General features: G+C 40.6%; 1 protein-coding gene across 5 annotated transcripts in view; it reads right to left on the bottom strand.

The window, feature by feature from the left end:
- The window catches only part of PTK2 (protein tyrosine kinase 2), a 211,110-nt gene that overhangs the window by 46,697 nt on the left and 139,120 nt on the right, over positions 1–25,293 (bottom strand). For 2 of the 5 annotated variants that reach the window (XM_086741328.1, XM_086741324.1), the window contains 6 exons: positions 19,798–19,828; positions 17,529–17,581; positions 6,606–6,623; positions 3,096–3,152; positions 1,632–1,652; positions 477–574 (listed from right to left, as the gene is read on the bottom strand). In XM_086741328.1, the coding sequence (XP_086597454.1) occupies positions 477–574; positions 1,632–1,652; positions 3,096–3,152; positions 6,606–6,623; positions 17,529–17,581; positions 19,798–19,828 (278 nt within the window). The remainder of the gene's footprint in view (positions 1–476; positions 575–1,631; positions 1,653–3,095; positions 3,153–6,605; positions 6,624–17,528; positions 17,582–19,797; positions 19,829–25,293) is intronic. The other 3 variants (XM_086741326.1, XM_086741325.1, XM_086741327.1) reach the window with 3 other exon arrangements.

The raw sequence follows: 25,293 nt of genomic DNA on the forward strand, positions 1-25,293 counted from the left end.
AAGTCAGGCTGAACACCCATTAAATAGTGTTTGAAATTTTGGAAAAGGTTCTAAAGCACTGAGTGCTCAATAGGAGAGTGTGGCCAAAGGGAATGTGCTCACCGTGCCTGGACACACTCAAAATAAAGAAGAAAGTCTATGGCTGGGGTTAAAAGCAACGGCTTCCAACTCTGACTCAGCCAGTGCCTTTGGTACGGTCCTGAGTGATGTACTTGGCTCTTTCGATTCCTTTTCCAAGGTGTAAGAAACAGGGATACGGGATACGGGAACTGCTCTGGAGCTAGTTTTCTACTTATCTGAAACATGGGAAACATTCTCTACACGCTGATTATTCTGAAAAATACATCACAAAGCCAATTTTTATTTCTTCTGGAAGACTCAGAGCAAGGCATCTAAAGAATACATTTATTTTTTTAATTTTATTTTTAACCTAGAAAGGTTTCACTGTTTATTTTTATTTCAGAAGTGCGGCTTACCGGACTCATGTAAACTCCTTGGTGCACGTCTCCGAACTGTCCTTCACCAATGCAGCGCCCCAGCTCAATTCTCTCCCTTTGAATTTCATAATCTCTGGCTATAAGAATATAATGCACTTAAAATATTACATTTCTGATGAAGGGCAAAGAAATAATCCACCAGATACAAAATTCAAAGTTAAGTCACTCAAATGTCTCACATATGAATAATTAAGATTAACATTTGCTGCACACCAACCTACACAAACTCTGTACACACAGTGGAAACCTCTTAAACAAACGTTTGAATCAAAGCAATTAAAAAAGAATTGTGAAATCTAATTTGCTAAATTAGCTACTACGCATTATTTATTTCAGTGTAATAGAAACAACTGAATCCTTCTTAATTATAGGTGGTAAAAACAAAGAACACGAATAGCCCAGGGCAATATCGATGATATTAAACACATCCCTTAGCACACATCCCTTCGCACGTTTAAGAGAACTCCACTGTGTGGTATTTTAGATCTTGGAACCATCAAACGAGCCCAGAGAATTTTTAAAGAGGTAACTGCAAGAAAAAAAATACAGAAGCAAGAACATGGCAAACAAAGATAAGATGAAAGAGCAAAATTTTGAGTGCACTACGCCTCTACCAGTCTGTAATTGAGGTAAAATTGAGATGTTTTGTGGACTTATGCAATTTTGTTAACTTTGTGGTTTAACAGACTGAAAATATTACTGATAAAAGTGGCTCAGTACTTTGGCAAAACATTGAAGCAATTGCAATTGAATGACTTCATTTGCAATTTAATTTCTAGCAGACATGGAAAAATATTTCAGGAATAGCAGAAAAGCATGCACAGTATATGTTTTCACCTCTACTTGTATTATTCAGAGAAAAAATACGATCAACCAGCTTAGGACTTCATGACTGATGATTCTGACTTCATCAGCGCTACAGAAATCACGTCCTCTACAGCTGGGTACCGAAGTGATAAATGCCTTTTTCTTTTCTTATTTTAAGTACTGCATTTTCCTCTTTAAAATCCCAAAGCTAACTGGTTTAACTATAAATAAATAACGTTTATCAAATGAAAGTGAAGAGTAAACTTAAAAATTCCACATCATTCCAAATCGCAAGCATACAGGGATGGGAAAAGGGTCTCCTGTTACCTTCATCTATTCCATAGCTTTCTGCAGTGCAATTAAGAGAGAAATCAAATGCTTACTTAGATATAGCTTCTTAAAATCACGACAAGGACAAACATTTTTAAACATTTTCTTAAAAAACGAAGAAATGTACTGATGCCATTTTAAGTTTACGTTAGCAGAAGTCACGGGTCTGTTTTGTGATCTTTACTGGCTCAGTCCTTCGAGAGCTGAACGCTGGAGCCCACTTCCACCCAGCAAAGCACTTAATGAACTTCACTTCAATTAATCAACTTCAACTTCAACAGCCCATCTCACTGGCTTCGAGTTGAAGGGACAGTTAAGTGTTCAGCATCATCCAGGGCTGGGCCCACAAGTAAATTACTTTCACGAGAATTTAAATGAAAAGATTAGCTAAAGTTAATACGTTAAGAAAAAATAAAGGTTATAATTTATCTCAGTACTTTTTGATCCTGCAATTATTTTAGTAGAATCATGGAGTGACTTACTGCAAGCCATTCAAAACACACTGTTGCTTATTTCTGGAAAACATATATTCTTGCTTTTCAAATATTTATGTTCAAATATATATGTTCTGCAAAACATATATTCCTGCTTTTCAAATATTTTCCACAGCAGTGGAAACGATGCTGTCAACACAGAAGCGATCACGACACATTCCTGCCACACGATAAATTCTAGAAACCCTTACGTACGTTCATGGTTCTTCAGGAGAACATGGCAGCAGTTTACCATTGTCCTCCCTCTTACGCTAACCAAACCTGCCAGTTTTGCAGGCCTGAGTATCTGCTTCTAGAGAAATCGAACCAAAATGCAACCATAATTTCGCAGACACAACTTTTAAAATCAGGATACTAGACTTTCACGTTAAATTAGTTAGCCGTGACAGTTTAAGATTATAATATAAATTCAAATATACCACAAGACAAAAATTCTTATGGTGGTTAATGCATCTTTTTTTTTTTTACTTCAAAGATGAAGACTCAGAAGAACTTTGCATTTTTATTTCTGTTCCTCGAGTCTTTCATCTTTAACAAAATTGCATGTGCTACTGATGACTTTCCTCTATCAAGGAATTCGAAAGCAGCAAGTCTGTCACAGAGCAAGGGTGAGATACAGTTAGACAGCAGCAAGTAGAAGCTTTCCAAATTGTTTGCTCTTTATCACAGAAATCTTATCCACTCTTTCTTTAAGCGCTGTGTTCAGCATCATAATAATAACAAAAAATCTGTATTTTGAGACATAAAAGGAATTTCAATGTGAAGTCACTCACAGCAGCAAAACATAATTTCTTTTATTTGCTTCAAAACCTGAACTCGAAAAACACTGAATCTGTAAGTTTTCAAAACATCATGAAGAATATTTTCTTTGCACACCTATTACTTAAGGCTGAAATATAAGATTCAGCCCCTGCTAAACCAAAGAAGCTTTGGGTAGAGAAGTTCCCAAATTAACTCCCATACTTACTCGACGGCATTGTATAAGTATCTTCTTCATCTATAATCTCTGCATAGTCATCTGTCTCTGTAAAGGGAGGAATCGAAGAATTTCGGGAAAAGCAGATGAAAACAATTCTCCAGAAAAGCATCACCAATTAATCAAGGCTGATATGTCACAACCCCCAACTTCAACACTGCTGGGACGCGGTTACAACAGCATGAAGAAAAGTTGCTCATGCAAAATTTATGGTATGATAATGACCGCAGTGCCAATTATATTATGTCACATAGATGCATTCGACAAGGAATAAAAGGAAGATTCATTTGTATTCCAAAAAGTTCATGTTCTGTAATTGAAACCCATCTAAACTGTTGACTTCAAAATCTTTTTTAACAGCAAATTCCACAGCAGTAAGGAGAAAACATTGTTAATGGATTAAATCGCTTTACCTTCAATAAAGTGCGAATAATAGTTTGCTAGTTTTTTACGTCAAACAGGCAGAACAGAGAGTAAAGATGTTCCAGGGCAGCACCTGCCTACTGTCAGCACGGCAAGGGGAGTTGTTTTCCAGAGTCTTCTGGAGCATAAAGATATTTTAAGTCACACTCTTGCCTTACACCCATTTTTCTGGCATTAGGCTCAATTTTCCTTGTCTAGTGGAAATTCACCACCAGTTTTGCTGTCAAGAATCAACATCTCCTGGACAGTGTTTGAAAACAACCAGTCCTCAAAATTTTCAGAGAAATTACAGTGTGCTGCTTCCGCTGTTTTTAACTCATGACTTCTACATCACCTGTTCTCAAAATGGTTTAAGTGGTGTCAAGTCACATCAGAAGGTCTTTCTCTTGCTCGAAAGAACTTCCAGTGTCTGTAGGTTGTTTGCTAACGGTCAGACAAATTCCTCCAGAGGTGACAAAACCAGACCGCAACAGTGAGATAATTTTTTGTTTCAAGGCTGTTAAATGCTCCTCGCCAACTTTAGATGCATAGAGAGGTTCTCCAAATTGAGTAATTTCAAATCCAGTATGCAGTTTTCATGGTTGGTTTCTCCCCATCTGCCCTGGAGCATACATATAACCCTACACCTCCCTGGCACCATTCCTAGAGGTACAATTTCGGAACGGTGAATGGGACAAAGCCACAGCAAGAGCGGGAAGAAGGATGGGATGATCCCTTCTGGCAGCAGCCTGCAGTTCAACCAACTAAAGCCAACTCTGAAACCAGAGCAAGGCTTGTAAATGTTACACACATACATAAACAAGAGGCTTACTTTTCAGACAAACTGAACATCCAGCTATCAGGAAACTACAGGTTGCTTATAAACTTTGAGGGTCAACACACTTCACTGAGTAAATGTAGTTTCACAATCCTCACTTTGCCCTACTTCAATAAAATTAAAGTTATTTTTCTTCCGAACTCCTGTAGGAATACACCCTGTCTTGTAAAAACAGAACCAGGAAATTCTATGCCATTTAAATTTTAGCTAGGCAATTTCTATTCAGAGTCACCTAATGAAAAATCAATTAATTATAAAGACAGCGCACAATTCTAAACAAGGAGCACTAATCTCTTTCTTGGTACATTTTTTCCTCCCTCCATCATAAACTAGATGCTTTTGAAGAAAATAAGCCCCAGTGTGAACACCGATGTGATGGGGATAGGTCGTTCCGCTCCCGTGTAATTACCGGGCTAAGGTGTTTTTAACTTTAATTAAGTGTGGTGTACATCAGCTATTGTTAGGCGCTCGTATTAGAGGATGCCAGAAAGTTCTTAATCTACGTTAAAAAAAAAAAAATTGGACTGAATTAAAGCTATTTAAACATATTTGAGAATTTTAAAAGTTTGGAAACTCAAACTGGTGCCACACTGGTCTTAAAAAACCCCAAACATCTGTCAGAGCAGATTATGGAACAGTGTTTACAAAATATGGCAAATGCTTTTGCCTTGTTCATGGCTCTATTTTAAACTAACGAAAATTTGTAATAAAAGCATTATCAGAACACTGCAGAGCACTTGACGTGGTTTTGATACACTGCCCAAAACCACCCCGAAACTAAAAGGCTCTTCAGCAGCCAATCCAAATAAATTACATGTATACAATTAACTAAACAAATATTTCTTGTTACACATTTAACGCTCTGGAGAGGAATATACAGTAAGTCAGAAAATAATTTCTGTTCATGTCTAGCATTGCTTCTAGGAATTAGAGGAAAATTAAATGAAGGAATTAACACTGATGTGCTCAAAGTGTTCAGCAGCAGAGATAACTGACCTCCCTCACGATTACAGACACACACCAAGTCTGCTAAGACTGTAACTATGTCTGCTAAGAGATATTCCAGAGCCTACGGATGAGCCAGTTTAAGCTTTACTAAATCTGAAAGCATTTATTAAACAGTAGGAAAAAAAAAAATCCTAGGATATGAAATCCATAATAGCTGATCCATTATCTTAACCACCTGTCTGCAATTTCCCTTTTCACGATTTTTGCCTGTTTATCAGAGCCTATAATTTATAAAAGAGGACAAGCACCAATAAAAAGCTATGTAGGGTTAGCATCTGAAAAAGTTTCTGAATTTATGATAGAAAAAAATGCCATTTGAGTTTCTGATGTTTAAGAAAAGAAAGAAAACTGGGGTAATATTAGCTTTGATTTATATCCGAGGGAGAGAAAGGAGATGAAAAGTTATACACCTCCTTTACATTTTACTCAGGGAAGGCCACAAGACATTATCTCTATTTTTTCTTATCGCCTGCCTTTGCATGCTGCTTTTAACGCCCTTGTAGTAGCTCTTACTTGTAAGAATAAAGACACATACCCTATCAGTAGTAGCAGCTTTGATTTTCTTGGAACATCATATGGAATTCTTTAGAAAAATAGCTAAAAATCTCTTTAAAAACCCAAAACTCAACTTGTTTTTGAGGGATAGTAAGTCAATGTTTTCTAGAAAAAAGTATCGAAGTTAAATGTTTTGTAATAATGAAGAAAAACATTAAAATCTGTCTTAAAAATTAGCAGTTTGAGTAGCTGAAACCTGACCAGCGTTTCGTGTGTTCAATCTACAATAACCCAGCTTGTGCAGCTCCTTTTTACGCAAGGAGCAGGAGTGGACTCCACAGCCCCTTGCTGGTACCACGCCTTTAAAGCATCGCTTAGCAGCCTCATCTCTCCCGTGTCACGTCCATCGATCTCGCTCACTGACCAAAAAAAATGCTGTGACACAACAAACCGATCAAACTGAACGGGCACTCTAGCAAACCTATAAACCTCCAGGCGAGAAGTCTCATTGCAAACGCATGCGATACCACAGCCCGGTGTGCTTGAAACAGTTTTTCCTTTTTCAATTCCAGTTTAAGCAGAAAGTGTTAGTTGCGCAGCCTGCAAAGTACAATATTGACTGGCTGATGTCCAAAGCAGATTGCTTTTTAATACTGAAATAGATATAAAATTCATTACTGAAATGTGCATTCAGTGGTATATGGATGTAAGAGTTGCATATTGCACGTTAGTAACACACAGACTAGAAAACATATTACCGTCCCCACTAATTTCATCTGCAGATCCAGGTGGCATGCAAGGAGAGAGAAAAACAGAGGGGAGAGAGAGGGGACAGAGAAGGGGGAGGGGAAAATATACTATTAAATTCACGAGTAATCCAAAAGTATTCAGACTGTAGTTATCTTATATACCTGACTCAAGAGAAACCAGAAAAGTAGCAGAATTTAACACTTCTCACCTAAAACCCAAGGGGCAGAGATACCTTCTAAGAAGCTTGTATGGTGAAGCAGCGTTAATGACTTTCAAACACAAATTTACACCAAAATTAAATTTGGGAGTGGAACTAGTTATTTTAATGCATTGTTAAGAAATGCCAATTTTTGGGTTTTTTTCCAATATTTCACTTCAAAATAGATTTACAGCCAGATGAGCCAGTTCAATTTGACTTTGCACATACACTCATGACTTTGGATACGTAGAGCTGGCGTTGACCCTTTCAAGGGAAAAGCACTCCTGTGCTCCCGTGAAGACAGGAGTAAGAAATGGAACCATCTAAGTATTCATTATACAGAGTAGATTGCAGTTACACAAAGCTGAAATTTAAATAAGTGACAAACGGAGAAAATCTACTGGGAAGATGTTCAAACGAGCACCATACTCCGCATTTACGGTAGCAGCCCTACTGCACGCCAACACCCACAGCACAAGCCAATGCACTTTAGGCATTATTCATAAATAAAAGGAAAATGCGCACTGATGTTGTAAAAGTAATGCACTTATTACCCCAATTCTTATCCCTAACAAAGCCAAACTGGTCCAGACCAAGTGCTGAACCAGTACGCAGCCAAAAGCATTGCTGTATCAAATACTGAATTCAAAGTGAGCTTAGCTGATGCTTACTGTTGCTATTCTACTTCATTCACAGGCATGCTGTATCAGGGGTCCAAGAATGATGTCAAAATGTATTAACAAAACACTCATGGTAGAAAAGGGCTGCTTAGCTAGACAAATAAAATTATTAATATGTTTGTCGTCGTAGCATAGGATGCTCAAAACCAAGTCCCCCATAAAAATGGGGACCCACCAAGCTTGTGACACTGCCTGAAAATCCAATTCAACGGCAGGAAAGGGGTAGCAAAAAAGTAATTAAATTATTCTTGGAACTCTGTTTACCTGAAGCTAAAGTAGTTTAATACCAGTAACTGAGTGAGTATATTCAGCTTTTGGGTTAATAAGGCAGCCTAGACAAAGAGCGGTGCAGTACCCTTAGGCGGCGACTCATGGGAACAGAAGACGAAAGGGAGAAAGCGCTTGGCTTTCTTTACTTTATGCTGACAGTGATTGACTCCTTTACAAAGAGGCAAGAAAAGGAAAGAGAAAAACAGAAACAAATTATTTGGAAATAAAAGAGGAGAGACTGCAGAGAACATCTACAATGAAGGAACATAAAAGCAAAGGTTTACATTACGATTCTATATACAGAAATGAATAAACAAATATTGTTGAAAATCTAAAGCATATTTGGTATTTTCCTTCAAATTCCTTTCTACAGCAAAGTTCTTAGTTGAATTTTCAAAATTGAGACTAGAATCTATTAAAACTTCAGGGTTTGCCAACCATATATTCCATCCATTGACGACACAAAGAACATTGTCCAGCCCAGAAGCGTAACCCACTTTTCAAGCTCCCCATCTATGTTCTCCGAGACTGTGCTATAGCTAAATTCTGATTTAAGTCCAGTGGCAGCCACAGGACTTAAACACGGACGTATTTAGCGTAAAAGCATTACATAGAACAAGGAAAAACACAGTTTCTCTGTCCCACTGAAATCCAGCACTGACATATTTTACGATCTGAAATGTGCCTCTGGAGTTCCACCCCCAGTGCAGACTTGTCTTGCCAGCTGACATTTTAGCTCTCCAAGGATCTCTGGGCGAACACTCCGTGGTACTTGTCCTCACTGTCACTCTTCCTAGTCACCTCACTGCATTTAATTTGCAAAGCGCTTACCAGGAGGAGAGAGATTTTTGAGGAGGAAAAAATACAAATAAGCCACAACTGATTTCACAAGGTGAGAAAGAAGGACACAAGACACCACTAAGAACGTGAGGATAGCTGCTCCTTTCATTTCTCTTGCTACCTGTTGACTCCGCTCTGCTTTCCTCTTTTCTCTCTCTCTCCTGTATCTCAGGAAACATGAAACGTGGTTTAAGAGGCCAAAGCACTAAAACCCCACATCCTTTTGCTGGTCATTGTTCCCAGTCAAAACTCACAAGTGAGATCCAGTCACCCTGAGCTGTACAGGCTGGAGGTACAGGTGTCAAGGGAAGCTCAGGTACCACAGTATACTGGTACAGCATACTAGCCAGTACTGGGAGGTGTGCAGGAAGAGTGGAAAAGGAAAATTACCTTTTAATAAAAATAACTTCACACTTCTCACAGATTCTGGAAACCTATGAACCATCAAAGCAGCTACACTTACACAAAAGTACCATTTTTTTACACAGCTGTGCAGATTTTGAGGGATAATGTGCACAGTTTTTTAGAAGGTGTCTGAAGCGTGTTCAGTCACTGTCCAATCTGCACGTTGACTTTCACGCACGCAAATCTCATGGGTAACGCACTACGATGTCCAGCCCACGCTTTGCTAAGATGGCAATTTTAACCTAAAGCTAAAACAAGTGGGTGAGCTTTACCATTGTATCCTAAACAACTAAAAAGCACCATGATAAAAGCTGCTGGGGTAATTAAACAAACAGAAATCATCCATCAAACGTGAGAATTTACATCTCATTAAAAATGACAGAACACCGATCAGATTCAATGCTAAAAACTAAAAGAGGTGCAAGGAGAGGGTGGAATTATGGACTCAGTGTACCAGCACTTCTGACTCACCTTCCTAACATCACGTAGCGCAGTTTCCAGCACTACCATTCTAATACAAACCTGAGGTAACATTCCTAAAAAGCTTTAGACATAGTATGAAAGAAAACTAAAAAAAAAACCACTACAGCTATTTTACAAGACTACTGAAAAGGTCCTGAAATGAGAACAAAGGAATCTGATACTCCTTGAGAAACAGAAGAGCAGGTGTAGAGTCACTGGGAGCAGTGCAAGCTATCTAAAAGGGAAGAGATGTCTCTGCTCTTGACCTGTCTGCTCAGGCTACAATGCTAATTTAAGATCGAAATGCCGAAATGCTGTTCCCTCTTGCAGTGATACACGGGTGGCAAAAGCTGGCTGAAACCCAACCAACCTATTTCACATGAAGGGCACATGGAAACGACAAAGGTGGTTTTAATTCACCATGTACATGTCCTGACGCCCTGTGATACTCAGTCCAACTCGTCTTCTGCGGGTCAGACTTTGCCTTTACGATTTATCGCCTAAAGTTTGTTTGACTATTCTGCCAGAGTGAATGGACTGCTTTGTCTTAAACTTACGACATCTTCAAGTCTAGCAACAAAAGAAAGTTTATTTAGGCAAAGAGTTGATTCTAAGCTAAAAAACCACAGAAGTTCCAACGTATTTTTCAGGACCTCACAGAGTACCTGCTTGAAATCAATACTCATCGTTAGATAACCGACACTGGAAGGCTGGAGCTTATAATGTCCCTTCCTAGTCAAGTCATACATTCCTGAACCAGTTTGAGGAAAAAGTCTGAAGAAGATCTGTAGAAGGAATAAATATGTTTGTTGTCAATCTTTTGAAATAAAATGAGTACTATGCAGTTGTCACATCAAGTGACACATAACAAGTTTACACATAAACAACGAAACCTCAACCCTAACACTGCCTGGACTTTCTTTTTTTTTTTTGTCATAGTACAGTGTTGTTATTAGCAAAGCAAAAGTGTCAGCTCAAAGCAAATGAATGGATCACAAAGGAGAAGTGCAGGAGGGGAAGAACTCTTTAACCCACCACACTCATAAAATCACTGCAGGAACTTCCTAGGCACTGATCCTGGAAATCTGTTTAGGCTGTCACCACAGTGCATTCCGCTCTTCTCGTGCACGAAAAGAAGCATTTCAGTCAGTCTAAAATATAAAAAGGTAACACACCAGTCTATTCAGCTGTGATGGGAATCTGAAATACTGTTCTTTATTAGCATTAAGGGTATTTTTACCTATATTGTCCTACTAATCAGCAGAATAGCCAGGCGAGTTAAGAAGTAACTCCCTTCGTGAACTTGGAGGCTAACGAGTCACTCAAGGTTTGTAAAGTTGATCTGCAAAAACCATTAGACTGGGATGTCTCCCAGTCCTGCGACCATACAGCAGAGCTACAGCTGTACAGAGCCTTTATATTCCTCTAATTACTTAATAATTTGAACGTATAACTATGTAACTCATGCTAACGCTGTCAGTCTTTCTTTTCAGAAGAAGTGACTACGACACAACTGAGCTAGCAGCCACAGTCATAAGCACTTAAGATACAATTTCTCATTTAAAAAAATTACGTACACTTTTCAGCACTGTCTTTTTGGTGTGACTTGATAAAATGAGCACATAAAAAACCCCAACTTTACAACCTCAGGCAGAGAACACCTTTCCCCTCTACCAACCAACTCAAACAGAACTAGGAAACACAAATCCTACACAAGAAACTCTTCCAGAGCTGAGCACAGGGCAGACCTTCATTTTGAGCAGAGGAATCACTAAACAAAGCACACAGTGTGCTCTGCAAGCAGAAGTGGTTCAATAAAATTGTATTTATCTTTCCATCCTTGCTCAGAGCTTTGCCTGCGATTAGCCCGCATCCTCCACGTGTACATTCACGGCTTTTCACGTGCCAACATCTCCTTCACTAAGAACAATTTTAAGTCTTGTAAGACTGAAATAAAGTGATTTTTTTTTCTTCTCTCCTGTTTGCTGTGTTTTGATATTTGGCTCCTGTTATATTTCAGTCTGTTCTAGGTAACCTACTGGAAGTCTCTCTCTCAGGTTTATATTTTTTTTTTCATGCATGCTAAAATCTCACTTAAATCATGCTTATCTCCTTCAAGAGAGATTTTTTTTTTCCATTCAAATTGAAATTTCAGCTAAGTGGTATGACTAAATGGGCAACTACTTCAAACTCAGGATCTACTCACCAGCAGCAACTTGGAGAACTCCTCTCACACCACTTCACTGCCATGGTCAGGAATAAACCACAGCATGTGACTGAAATGCAATGATATACCGTGAGTTTCATAGAATCATAGAATAGTTTGGGTTGGAAGGGACCTTTAAAGGTCATCTAGTCCAGCCCCCCTGCAAGGAGCAGGGACATCTCCAACCACATCAGGTTGCTCTGAGCCTCATCCAACCTGGCCTTGAATGTTTCCAGGGACGGGGCATCCACCACCTCTCTGGGCAACCTGGGCCAGTGCTCCACCACCCTCAGTGTAAAAATTTTTTTCCATATATCTAATCTAAATCTACTTCCCTCTATTTTGAAATCGTTACCCCTTGTCCTGTCACAACAGGCCCTGCTGAAGAGTTTCTCCCCATCTTTCCGGTAGACCCCCTTGAGGTATTGGAAGACCTCCTCTTCTCCAGGCCGAGAATGGCACCTTATTTCCATGCACTTACAGCTACACCCCTTTCAACTTCGAAACGCTACTTGCATTGGTAAGAACAGCCATGCCAGCTAGGGAAGAAGATGACAAACAGATTTCTCTGTAAGATACCTACCGCCCTATTAAACATGTGTGTCCTGGGGCCTGTCACTTAGATGGTTTGAAAAGCCTGCCTTAACATCTGAAACGGCAACCATATTTTTAAACACCTTTTGATTTCCTTCATCAAATAAGCACATTCTAAAGCTGCAAAACCAGCACCAACCCTGTGACAGGCCCTAAAACTCCTTCAGGCACACGCCTTGTGCTGGCTCCTGCAGAACGGCTCATCTTCTTCCTTGCTGTCGTCTTCCCAAAGTTACAAACGTGTTATTTTATGCCGCAGTACCTGAACATCCAAACGCCAAGAGCGACCGCTCAGAACCGGAGAATCATTTAGGTTGGAAAAGATCCTTAAGATCATCGAGTCCAACTGTAAACCTAATGCTGCCGAGAACCCAACGCTGCCAAGATTTGTTCAATACCCTGCTTGTTCAATACTGGCCGAAACAAGCGGGCCTGAAATGTCATATTCTGTAGCGCCGCATGTAAAGTAGCATTTGAGCTACGATTAAAAAAATTTACGTCCACAGAATTCTCCAGCGCAAAGGAGACACAGAGATTAGCCAAGGGATGCAAAAGCATATTTATTCTTCCTGGTGATATTTACTTAAGAAAGAAGAAATCAAAGAACTTTGTGTTGGAAAGAATTTACGTAAAGAGGGAGCCAGCAAACTATGCCTTTATTGATTCCATTTTATGAAGCACTTTTTAGAATATATAATGACTAGGTAAATTATTATTTTTGGAAATATGTGTAGCAGGAAATACGTGCATCACCTTACTAAGGCTAACGTTTGCTATTTCAAAACAAACTGCTGGCCAAAAGAAGTTCCTGTAGACTAGAGCAGAGCATTTTAATGAGGTGACTCCAAGCAAAACTGCAGGAAACCCAGTCAATAAAATCACAGTAAACTGGTACGCCGCTGCTTACAAATTTGATATACTATTTGCACAGAGCAAATAATTTAGCCTTACTGTTTCCTGAGCGTACACTCTTGGCTAAGTACAAAGAATTCTTTTTTAAAGTAATGGCAGAACCAGAGGGAGAAGGAGATGAAAGTTGGAACTATCTATCTACCAGCTAAAACACCCGCTGCTTCTGATGAATCGCAGTATTTAAACTAAAACATCAGCTGTATAGCAAAGAAACCTAAAATCCAACTCATTCAATTGGGCTTCTTATTTAGAATCATAGAATCATAGAATAGTTAAGAGTTGGAAGGGACCTTCAACGGTCATCTAGTCCAACCCCCCTGCAAGAAGCAGGGACATCCCCGACTAGATCAGGTTGCTCAGAGCCTCATCCAGCCTGGCCTTGAACGATTCCAGGGATGGGGCATCTACCACCTCTCCGGGCAACCTGTGCCAGTGCTCTACAACTCTCATTGTAAAAAATTTTTTTCTCATATCTAATCTAAACCTACCTCCTTCTAATTTAAACCCATTACCCCTTGTTCTATCACAACAGGCCCTACTGAACAGCTTCTCCCCATCTTTCCTGTAGGGCCCCTTGAGGTACTGGAAGGCCACTATAAGGTCTCCCCGGAGCCTCCTCTTCTCCAGGCTGAACAGCCCCAACTCTCTCAGCCTGTCCTCATAGGAGAGGTGCTCCAGCCCTCTGATCATCTTTGTGGCCCTCCTCTGGACCCTTTCCAACTGGTCCATGTCTTTCTTGTGTTGGGGGCTCCAGAACTGGATGCAGTACTCCAGGTGGGGTCTCACCAGGGCAGAGTAGAGGGGCAGAATCACCTCCCTCAACCTGCTGGCCACGCTCCTCTTGATGCAGCCCAGGATGCGGTTGGCCTTCTGGGCCGCAAGGGCGCATTGCCCACTCATGTTGAACCTCTCGTCTACCAACACTCCCAGGTCTTTCTCCTCAGGGCTGCTCTCGATCCAATCCCCGCCCAGTCTGTATTTGTGCCTGAGATTGCCATGACCCAGGTGCAGGACCTTGCACTTGGCCTGGTTGAACTTCATGAGGTTGGCACGGGCCCACCTCTCCAGCCTGTCCAGGTCCCTCTGGATGGCATAGATTTAGATTTAGATTTATTTATAATCCTACACACACAACGTAAATGTAAAATTTGAGGGATAAAATTATTACTACACTTTAAAAAACAGGAGAAATCTGGCAGGCATCTTGCACACAGAGAAAAGCAGTGCCCACTCCAAGGAACACAGAATTTGAAGAATCAAGGCAGACAAGTAATACCAGAAGAAACAGAAACAGAAGCCTGCAGCGTGTGCTGAAACCCGGTTCAGTGACACACAGCCGTAAGAGAAGACTTCGTGGCTCCGCAGTCCAGCAATCTCCTGCTTTGGATTCCTGAAACCAACTTCACTCCACTAGTTTGAAAAAGCCTTTATTTAGAGAAAAAAAAAAAAAAAAATTAAAAGCCTTCTATCTCTGTATGCTTTGGACTACTGAAACACTTTCATTTCAGTAGACCAGAAATATTTCAAGGTATGCTAATAAATATTTCAAAAAGAAAGACAAAGTGTCTTTCATTAACAAGCTCATTTTTAAACCTAAAAAACTTAAAAAATCTGAACTTTTAGACTGCCAAATCACGTCCTACACTGGTTTTTGGCTATTGCTCCACACACAGTTCTCCAAAGTGTGGTGGAGAACTGACTGTGAAACTTTCCTTTAGAACTAAGGGTATTAATACTATAAATACATTTGACTGCTTAATTTTCCTACCCAATATGTGTCTCTGATTTTTGCTATTCAGCAACTGGAAGAGGTTTAAACAAGGCGTAGCAGAATCTCACAGAAGACTAACAGCAGAGTTAATTTATGATTTCAACCATCAAAGGCATGAAGGATGTTACAGCTGACACTAAGTTACAAAAGCTCATCTTATTTGAAGCCTTTAGCTCTAAGTCATTTAAATGTCACCAGAGAAAAGCTCTTATTCTGCAAACCAAGATAGCATCACCCACAGCTGGCTCTCACTGGATGCTGTCAGCTGTCAGACTCTGCTGACCTCTAACTCCCGGGTTAACCGAACATTACGTACATCTGTTGCCCCCGTTGTTCCATACTGACGGATCAGTTACATGTGACAACAGGAGAGACACTTCTCCACATCTACATGAAGTATTACTTCATTTATAACGAGTTGATTCCTCTGGGGACTCGGAGATTCTTACAGAAAGCACCTCCCGAGGAAAAACTCGTATCACGTAACTTCATCTCAACAATCTGCCTGCGGTTTAAATTTAATACACTGACAACCGTGCAACACTTGATGCATTTCAAACAATTGTGGGACAAAAAAAAAAACCCACCCATCAACAAAAAAAAGTATGTCAGTGTTCTATGTACCCTCATTAAAAAGAAGAGCCCTTGAGAATGAATAATAAATGCAATGACTTGATAATTCCAGTATTACGTCAGCGTTTCCAGTGGTTTGTAATACGGTATAAAAAAACAAGAATCAAGCACAACGTTTCACTGTGGAAAGATACAAAACCTTACTACAATACAAGAAAAATACCTAATTGGTTTTGATTTTGGTACTGGGAAGAAAGGGAGGGACATTCTGGTGCACATGGCATCAGAAACCAGCTTTGTCCCTCACAGCTTCCTTGACGTTCACGTGAACAACCAGCTCATCTCCAGCGCTGCTGCTGCTGTTTCTTCTGCGGTCCTACAGCAAAGCGCTCATTTGCCCGTCGTTCACCTTGATGCGACGCCCTAAACTCCAGAGTTACGTGGTGTGACAACTAAACTCACCATTAATATCAAACACTACCTCAAAAGAGTAGAGAAGAAGCAAGTTTGTGCTCTGAGACACACTACTTCAGATAAAATGCATCAAGCAAAGGATACCTAAATTTGCAAAGTCAAAGGGACAGCAGTAAAGGATCACAAAGCATTCACGACTGCTCTTATGACATAAAGTATTTACGACTGTTTTTAATAGTAAAAGTATATCAGCATTCTTAGAAAAAATGAAAGAGCGAAAACTTGAGGTGGCAAGGGACTATGACATTTTTGTCCTGAAGATTAGCTTTTTTTTGTGCAAGTGGAGTGATTAAAAAGCACAGCACTAACCACTTAAGAAATTTTAACTTTTTCTAACAGCTAAAATGAGCCGCGCAGGTGAGAATCAAGACAGAACATGCTGACCATTTTTCATGCTCATCTACCTTATCTACCACTCTTGCTCAATAGGCACTGGAGGAAGAAGAGCTGCTATTTGACTCTGAGAGGTAACAGTAACTGGTGGAGCTCTGTTACACCTCTGAAGCTTGATACACATTCTAATTCCAGATCCTCTCATCTGTTTTCCTGCACAAGCTCTCTTTACTTGGGCTTCCTATGCCAAGGGGTGAATCTCAAAACATCTTTAAAAAAAGGTTAAGGGTGGGGAAAGGAATCTGAAAAGTAGCAAATTAATCAAACCTCTACGTATCTTTCCTCCTTCTTGTATGAAATATATATATATTTTTTTAACATGTGCCACTAAGCGCTCTCATAAACGTTAAAGTGGGGCTGCAGCCTCCCTGTGAGTGAGGGGTGGACCCTCCACTGGGTCACAGTACCGGTTCCTGAAATTCGTGGCCAAATACTAGACATCTATAGAAATACATAACAATATTAACGCACCTCTGCATTGAAAAATCTCCTTAATAAGTATTACGTATAAAGATTTAGAAATGTATTTTCGAGTAAGACACTGAATCAATCCATTAAAAGGATTTGTTTTGAGACTCTGTTAAGTATAAAAACTTTAAAAAATCCACAGTAACTAACTGGAATCTCAGAAGCCCACAAGTTACAGAAACAACATGTATTACCTCACATGCTCATTCTTCAATTAACTTGTGATTTTCAACAGCAAAAATTAAGCGCTTTGATCTAAACAGCTGCTCCAAAAAATAGCTATTAAGTGTCTTCCCTCCAAAAAGCGATGATTAATATTTAATTGCCTATTTTCACTTTTCAAAGCTGCTCCTCCATAATTAACACATACTCAGGTAATTTAAGTCCTAGCCCACGATATTCTACTTCTTTACAAAGCTCAGTGAAAATACTGACAAGCAGCCTTGCTTTGAAGTATTCCGGCCCCGCGTCGCTGCACGGATACGGCTGTTCTCGCCAGCCACACTACGTAGGATAGCTGCAAAAAGTTTCTCTTTAGAAACTGCACTACAAAGGCAGCACAGCTCCGGTCTTGAGAAAGTCAACAGCCACGTAGCAAGAAGTGAGCTAACCGAGTGAAAAATCTGCCTGAACATCTGCCAGCTTTATAAATAAATCGCTTTTTTTTTTTTTAATGAGCCTTACCTGACACAGAGACTGTGTGTGACCTTACTCCTTGCTTCTCATTGTTGGCCAGCCTGTAAAACAGAGGTTGGAATCGCTGAATGCTGTACATTCTTCCCGGTCACACACACTGGGAATTCATCCTAACAGGGCACCTACTGTAATTAGCAGGGCCAGTCCATTTCCCACAGCGACAGATTTGGAGGGGGAGAAAAGTCAGAAAGGAATCTACCATTTCAAACCCATCGGGGGGAGTAAGAGTGGAGAGAATGCATTACCACTTTAATTAGCGTACCCATTCACAGCGACAGAGCAAATTTAACGGAAAAACCCAAACCTAAGTTTCACAAACTTTTAAGATCAAGCCATGCATGTCTAAACATCGTCAATATATGTAATCTGATGGTGCTTCTACTTCCTGTATTACCTTCTGGAAATTAAGTATGAATTCAGTTTTTGTCTGTAAGATGACTTATTTTAATTTTAAATTAATTTCCATGTCAAGCAAATGAAGAAAAGCAATTACACTTAAGTGTAGTTAGGTATACATTCATTAGTATGAGAAATTCCAATTAGTTCTTCTGAATTTTTTTCATGTGTGTACATACATAAACACTCTTTTATGGTAAGAGAGTACTGCGCTTCATGCTTTCAGAAATCTGGAATTTCATCTGGCAAAGGCAAATCCTTCCAGATGCAAGATGCTGCTCGCTCGGAATTTTATATATTCGACAAAAGCTCATTTCTCTGCTGCCAGACTACGAGGGTATGTGATGCCCTTGTTTAAACAGACTCAAGCGTACAAATTCAGTTTTGGTAAATTGTCCAAAAAGTGGGAAGAAGCTTTTCCTTCAAACCTTACTTTATCTCGCAAATCCCTACAAGTTAAAAAAAAAAAAAAAGGATAAAATCTGTGTAATTAGATAGTTGTTACGTGTTTCTCACTTGGTTATCTATTTAAGTAAAAACAAATTTTCCTTTTCCATTTGAGTGCACACTAAGTTTACCAATTTTATTGCTTCCAGCCTCGACTCTCATTTCCTCTCCCTCCCTGCATTTCAAGTCCTCTCTTTCTGCCCCATGAGAAAGCCACCTGGCTAGCGAGGACTGCAGCAGGACCTGTGAAGGAAGAGCCAGCACTGGTATCTAAGTGGCTTGTTTCTTGCAGGTTCAGGAACAAACTGTGTTCCATACTCCACCCAAGAGTTAAAATAATAATTCCAGACTCCTTCCAGCAATCAAGGAAGGCACAGAATTAGGTGGCTGAGTCAAAGTAGGTATGATCCTTCTGTTCCAAAGGAAAAAGGAAGAGATAAAACACTATGAACTGCTGAATTTCATTTGGTCTTTCAACAGTTATCTACCAATACTGGATACTGGTGACACTGGTTCAAGGAAAATAATCTGACGAGACGTGGCTTTAAACGGGGTCCAAATGCTGCAGTTAGATTGCAAAAAAGTTCCAATGGAGATAAATTAGAAATATTTTCTTATTTACCTTAAAGCTTGGGAAGGAGAAAAATGCGGAGAGGTATCTTAGCATACTTTACATAAGAATTATTAGATGCAGATAGCATGTCTCAGCAAACCTCGGATACAGTACGACCAAAAAAGTAGCCAGAGAAAAAAAATGTAACTCTACTTGCCTGACAGAGATTAGCATTTTCTACGAATCTGTAATTACCATTGGAGAATAATTCTTCTATGTTACTATATTTTTAAAAAAATACATTACAAAGGATTTGCTATGTAAATGGTATTCCTTATTACACTGAACTGAGAAATCTCAACTTAGAGTGGCCCCATTATGGAAATTCTCCAAACAAAAGGTGACAAGACAGATTTATGACAGGAGAAAAAAAAGATATTTTCTGTATTTTGCATAAACAGAAAAAGGGACAAATAGGAAAAACAAGAGCATAGACTAACTCACAGATTGAAAACACATTTAAAAAACTGTTTAGCATCACTTCTGTAATTAAATTTACTCATGGACTCAAAAGAAATAGCCTGAATCCCAGTCAAGCCTTTTTCCAAAACATCCTTCTTTTGTTACTGTCAAATATAATCGACGTATTATGCACTTCTTCCCCCAGATTTTATTTCTGGTATCTTTACAGTTTAACACTGCTGTCAGTCATTTATGCCTTACGGTCCCAAATGACCGCCTGCCATTTGTCCTAGAATCCAAAAGCAACAATAAAACTTAAGCATGTATAAAAACTCCTAAAGCATCAGGTAAGCAAAACTATTTTTTACAATAGGTAAGAAAAGAAAGGATAGAACTTACTTTGGTATTGACGGCAAAGCTCTTTCACCTTCTGCGTAAACAAGAAAAAAAAAAACCAGATTAAAATTTTTTCAAGATTCCAAATACTCTCTCTCAATGTGCAATCCACACGTGCCTGGAACAACGATCACAATCTCTCAGGAAAACTTACACTGATTCAAAACCTGTTTCATACACATACTAAGAGTAGCGTATCTACACAGTTCCTTCTAGCTGGTGATACAGACCTTTTGGCAAACTCTTATCCGAGAGAACAACCTCTACAGAATATAAAAGTTCTTTTTTGTTCTTAACAAATAGCTCCCATAAATCGCCTGCAGAAGGTATGGCAGTATCTCATTTCTCCAGTAAGAAAAGCTTTTCTTTTATCTCCAAGCTGTGCTAAGCGCTAACATATAAATAGAACAATTGAGGTCAACTTGGACTTCCAAGCAAGATAACGGAAATAAATTATTATTTCAATAAATCAATAAAGCATGCAATGTATCGTGTTGATTTCACATTTGAGTGAGCTTATACAACAGTAATACTTAGGAGCCAGAGATGAAGCTTTCTCTCAACTATTTTGAGATCCTCGCTGGTATTTCTTTGATAAAGTTACGCGGAAAAAAACCCAACACTGCGGTGCAGGCACGCTCAGCAGAGCTCTTACACCACCTCAAAACTAAATTCCTCCTCAGCTGGGAAACTCCAGCACCGGACTTGGGCTGCACAAACTCCAAATCAAGCCCAGGGCTACAAAGTCTGATCTTTCCCAGCGGGTTTGGACAGAGAAATAGAAAGAGACGGGATCACACGTACTTAAAGGTGCTGAAGAGCAAGCAGGTCCACCTAACTGCTAAAAGCCTAAGAGAGCTGCACCTCAAGGTCTGACGGGGGGGTGTTGAAAGGAATGTGTTGGAAAGAAGGGAAACAAGGAGCTGTGAGTTGGAAGGTGACCAACAGTGACTACAGCAAGCACCTGAAACTTGAGGGCGGAGGAAGGACAGCAAGATCATACAAGCAGCATGAGTTGGGAGATAAAGGTCTGGGGATATTAGGGTAAATTGGTTGTGGATTAGGGTAAACAACACCTTTTGGGGAAGGAAACAAAAGGCAAAGATCCCTAAAGGTCGCGTGGACTGACAGGTAGGGGGTCAAAGGCATGACGGTGACAGTCTGGCAAAAAAGACTGGGGGGTAGGTACCCAAACAAGAGACACTGTCACAGGCAGTAAGGATTCACACTGGACGGAACTGGGCAAAAGACATCACGCTTGGAGAAACGGGCAGAAGAGTCCGGCACGGCTCAGGTGTCCCAAGGGTTGCGATGAACACTCAAAAGAACCTTATGTTCCACCTGATACCTACATCAGCTGTCAGTTATCATTGATGAAGGGATCCTGTGCTCTAGTTTACATCAGTTTACATCTAGTTTACATCAAGTTATGCCGCTACTGTTAGTTATTCCAACACTGCTCCTACATTTGGCAATGGATTCAACGGTTTAGACGTTGCTGATGAATCACACGTGTTACTGGTGAAACATCCTCACAGTCTGTTGTTTTTAAAGGTTTAGGAAGTGACACGAACAGACACACCTCTGTGTCAGAAGAACTGTATTATAATGCCAAGATAACTTCATTACGTATTTTTAAATCAAGATAACGGATGCACAATTAACAAGCAGCTATTCGAAATAATTTTCCTTGCTCTTTAATATTTAGCTCCATTGCATATTAACTGCACACTGTATTCTAAAAACAGAACTTTAATTTCCTCTAGGTTTTTTTTTTTTTGTGTGTGTGTGTAGCACATCAATATCATATTTGGGGATTTCAGGAGCATCAGCAAATGGTTTCCTAACACTTCCAGGGCCACAATGCTCCACATGATCAAAGCACTGATCTCAGCTGCAGATCAGACTGCTGCTCTCCTGCAAATTTAGATCCCAGCCTCTTCAGAAAGTGAGAAATACCACAGGTGGCGACTGCTAGCGTACGATAAAGTCATTTACAAAAAGGATCTCAGAGAGATAAAGATAGAATCTCACTTTCCAGTGCAGTATTAAATTTCCTTAACAATGAGACTCCCATTCTGTTCCTGCAAGGCTCCTCTTACTGAAGGGCTTCCTACGGATGCAAAATACAAAGCAAGGCTCACAGTAAAACACCTCTTTCACAACAAAATCCTGATTCCATCTTAGCAGCAAAACCATTCTACACATTTTGTGAGACAAGGAGAATGTGAACAGAAGTGGCATCATGTAGTTAGTTGAGGAGGAGCAGTGTGACACAGTTAAGGAGCAGAGCGTTACAAAGGTGGAAGGAATTGAAGATGGCTGGGAAACAATGTGAGGAAATGAGGGGGACGGACAGAGAAAAGCAGACACCCTAACCCAAGCTAACTGAATGCTTCTTTCCAGATTGGCTGGAAAAACAGGCAGCATGCGTGGGTCCAACGTAACTAACTACCCGTTATTTCTGACCACCTTCCTTTTCACTGTCCTTTGCCAAACTCCATGAGGCATGGCTGATTTTGTTCTCATTAGCAGCAGAACAACACTCTGTCATGCACTGAACAGAACTAGGCCCCTGTCCTCCAGATTGACGGGAGTGGGAGAGGTGGACAACGCACGCTCAGCCCTGCGGAGAAGGAAGGAGCACGTGGCACTGCCCTTAAGCCACCATCTGACGTACACATTGACTGGCTACAGGGGCAACATCTCCCTTACGGCTGCAGGAGATATGTGTCAAGTGGAGGGTCAGATACGGAGAGTGAAAACTGGCAAAGCAGGCATATGTAAAAAAAAAAAAAAAATAGAATCATAGAATAGTTTGGGTTGGAAGGGACCTTCAAAGCCCATCCAGTCCAATCCCTCTGCAAGGAGCAGGGACATCCCCAACCAGATCAGGTTGCTGAGAGCCCCGTCCAGCCTGGCCTTGAACGCTTTCAGGGATGGGGCATCTTGTTTCCCAAGTTGGTGCTCATCCATTTACAGCTTATATCCCAAACAAAATAAGAAACATCCCTTCGTACCCTTGTAGGTCTTAAGTCAAAATTCATTACTAACAGCATCCCAGTAAAAGCATATGTTGTTTTTCGCAAACCCACAACATTTTCCCCAATTCTACATTCAGTTTAAAAAATGGGGGATTCCTGATAATACTGGGGTGTCCACGCCCAGGTGTCGGCAGCGGGGGCTGCAGGGCGGCCTCTGAGAGGCTGAGGCTGCCCCGGGCTGGACACAGCCGGTCCCAGCCGGCTCCGACAGCCCCACCGCAGGACACAGCTGAGCCCCTCAGCCAGGCTGGGGGCACCAGGAGGGGGAAAACTGGTTTGGGAAAGGGCCCAAGGCAGCAGCCGGGGGATATTTCCTGCAGGAGCTGCGGCCCTGGAGAGCCCAGGCAGGAGCAGGGTGTCCCTGCAGGGCTGCAGCCCGGGGAAGGGCCCGCGCTGGAGCAGGGAGAGGTGTGAGGAGGGAGCAGCGGCCCAGAGGGGCTGGGGTGGACCCACGAATTTTCTCATACTGTTTCTCACCCCTTGTCTTACTGAGGATGGGTTGTGAGCAAGCAGCTGAGGGTGGCTGCTGGCCAGGGCTTACCCATCTTTTTGGTGCCAGGCGTGGGGCTTCAGGAGCCCAAGGCAGCAACAGCAACTGAAAGAGGCAGCGGCCAAAAGTCAGCCTGAAAAACAACAGGGAGTGCAACAATTGTGTGGAGCTTGGATGCTGGTGCTGGGAATTTGTCATTGTCGAGTGGTGATGGGACATGCAGAGGATTCCTATTGTGTACACACTGTTTTTTTAAAAAAAAAACCTTTTGTGATAATGAATATTGGGAATTTTTGTTGATGTCAAAGTCGTGATGAATGTGTGTAATGATAATTACCAAGTGTCTGTGTCACAGAGGAAGGAGCGGAATGGTGTGGAGGCTGCGAGCCGGTCTGTTCCCACAGTGGCCACCCCTGCAGCCCCGCCACTGCCAAAACCTGGGTGCGTACACCCCGTACCTTCCACCACTCCTGTCACCCCTGGCTCCAGGAGATGTGAAAAGAGCTCTGAACTATTTTGATTTACCACAATGTAAACTGTTCTCACTTGACTGAAATGATTGTGAAAGCAAAATCAGCGAGGGGTCAAATTAGTCAAAGTGGTAACAGTATCGTAACAACGAGAATACACGTTGCCGTCTGTTAAAATGAAAACGGTGCTCACAGTTAATTTGTGTTATTTGGAGAACTTCATGGATTATTTCATTTTCATATTTTGAAACTTAAAATTCTGAGTTTTCATTTAGCTGTAATCCTTTTATATTCAAAGGAAATGTTTCAATGTAAAGGTGAATTCTGGAACAAAGGAACGACAATCAGATAACTATTTCAGTTGCTCGGGTGTTTTTTTCCAGAGTCGTTTTAGCCTTTTATAAGAGTTTTGACAAACTACCTATAAAGCTTGCTTAAAGTGTTTAATAGATAAAAATTCAGCCACTAGACTTAGATCACAAGAAAGCTACGTAGTGCATAGTCCAATCAGTAAATAGCTACTTAATATCAGTTTAAGCTTTTATCAGTTGCTCCATTTGTGCTCTTGGCCTGCAAGGGTTAAGTGTGACAATGGAAACACAAATATTAAATTTAAAGTTTCCACACTGGTCTAAAGGGACCTATATGCCAAAATATTTATGAAAAATAAACCAAACTGAATGGAAATATGCTAAACGCTCTCCAGGTCTTAAACATTACCAAGTGTTCTCATCAAATTAAGAGAAACTGGATTATTAACGGATAGTGAGACAGATAAAATCACAAAAACACAGGTTCTTTTCGTAATCAAGAAGGATAATTTATGAGGAGGCTTGCAATAAATATGTAAATTTACAACAAAGAGGGGACGGGAAAGCTCAGAGGAGAGAAAACATTTGTTGGGTCGACGGTTGCTACAGGATTTGTTTCTGATGTGCCTTGTATAATCAAAGCTCACTGCAGGAGGGATCTAGGAATGCAGGTCATGGTGGTGGCAGCTCTTCTATGAAATGTTTAATTAATATGTTAAGTATTGCTATGAACTTCAAAAAAAGAAACCTCAGACAGAAGAACTCCACTATTTATTTTAATGGGAGGGCTTCTCACAATGTTTGCACGAAGAGGAGTGTTCCCAAAGTGCTATACAGTATCCCTTTAACTCAATCACTGCTCGTTTGCTCTGTGCTAAGACGCACCAACACGGGTACCACACAAATAAACACACTGCACTAAACGCATCGATTTATTTTGCATTCATGCCTACCAGCAAACCACAGCACAGGGCGGAGCTGTGCCTAGTACTGTGCAACACAGAGGAAAATCAGGGATCTTGCCCTTAACAGAGCGTAGCGAGTCTAGAAGATGTAACAGCTGAATGATAAGGAAGTCAGATCAGAGAAGACAGGAATTAGGAAGGGAAAGTGCAGACAAGAGCGGGTCAAATTCTTATTGCCACCTACAGCAGCAGTAAGTCAGGACCCGTGTGCTCCGGTAA

This window comes from Chlamydotis macqueenii, chromosome 2 (assembly GCF_036417535.1).
Source record: "Chlamydotis macqueenii isolate bChlMac1 chromosome 2, bChlMac1.mat, whole genome shotgun sequence".
Lineage (NCBI taxonomy): Eukaryota > Metazoa > Chordata > Aves > Otidiformes > Otididae > Chlamydotis > Chlamydotis macqueenii.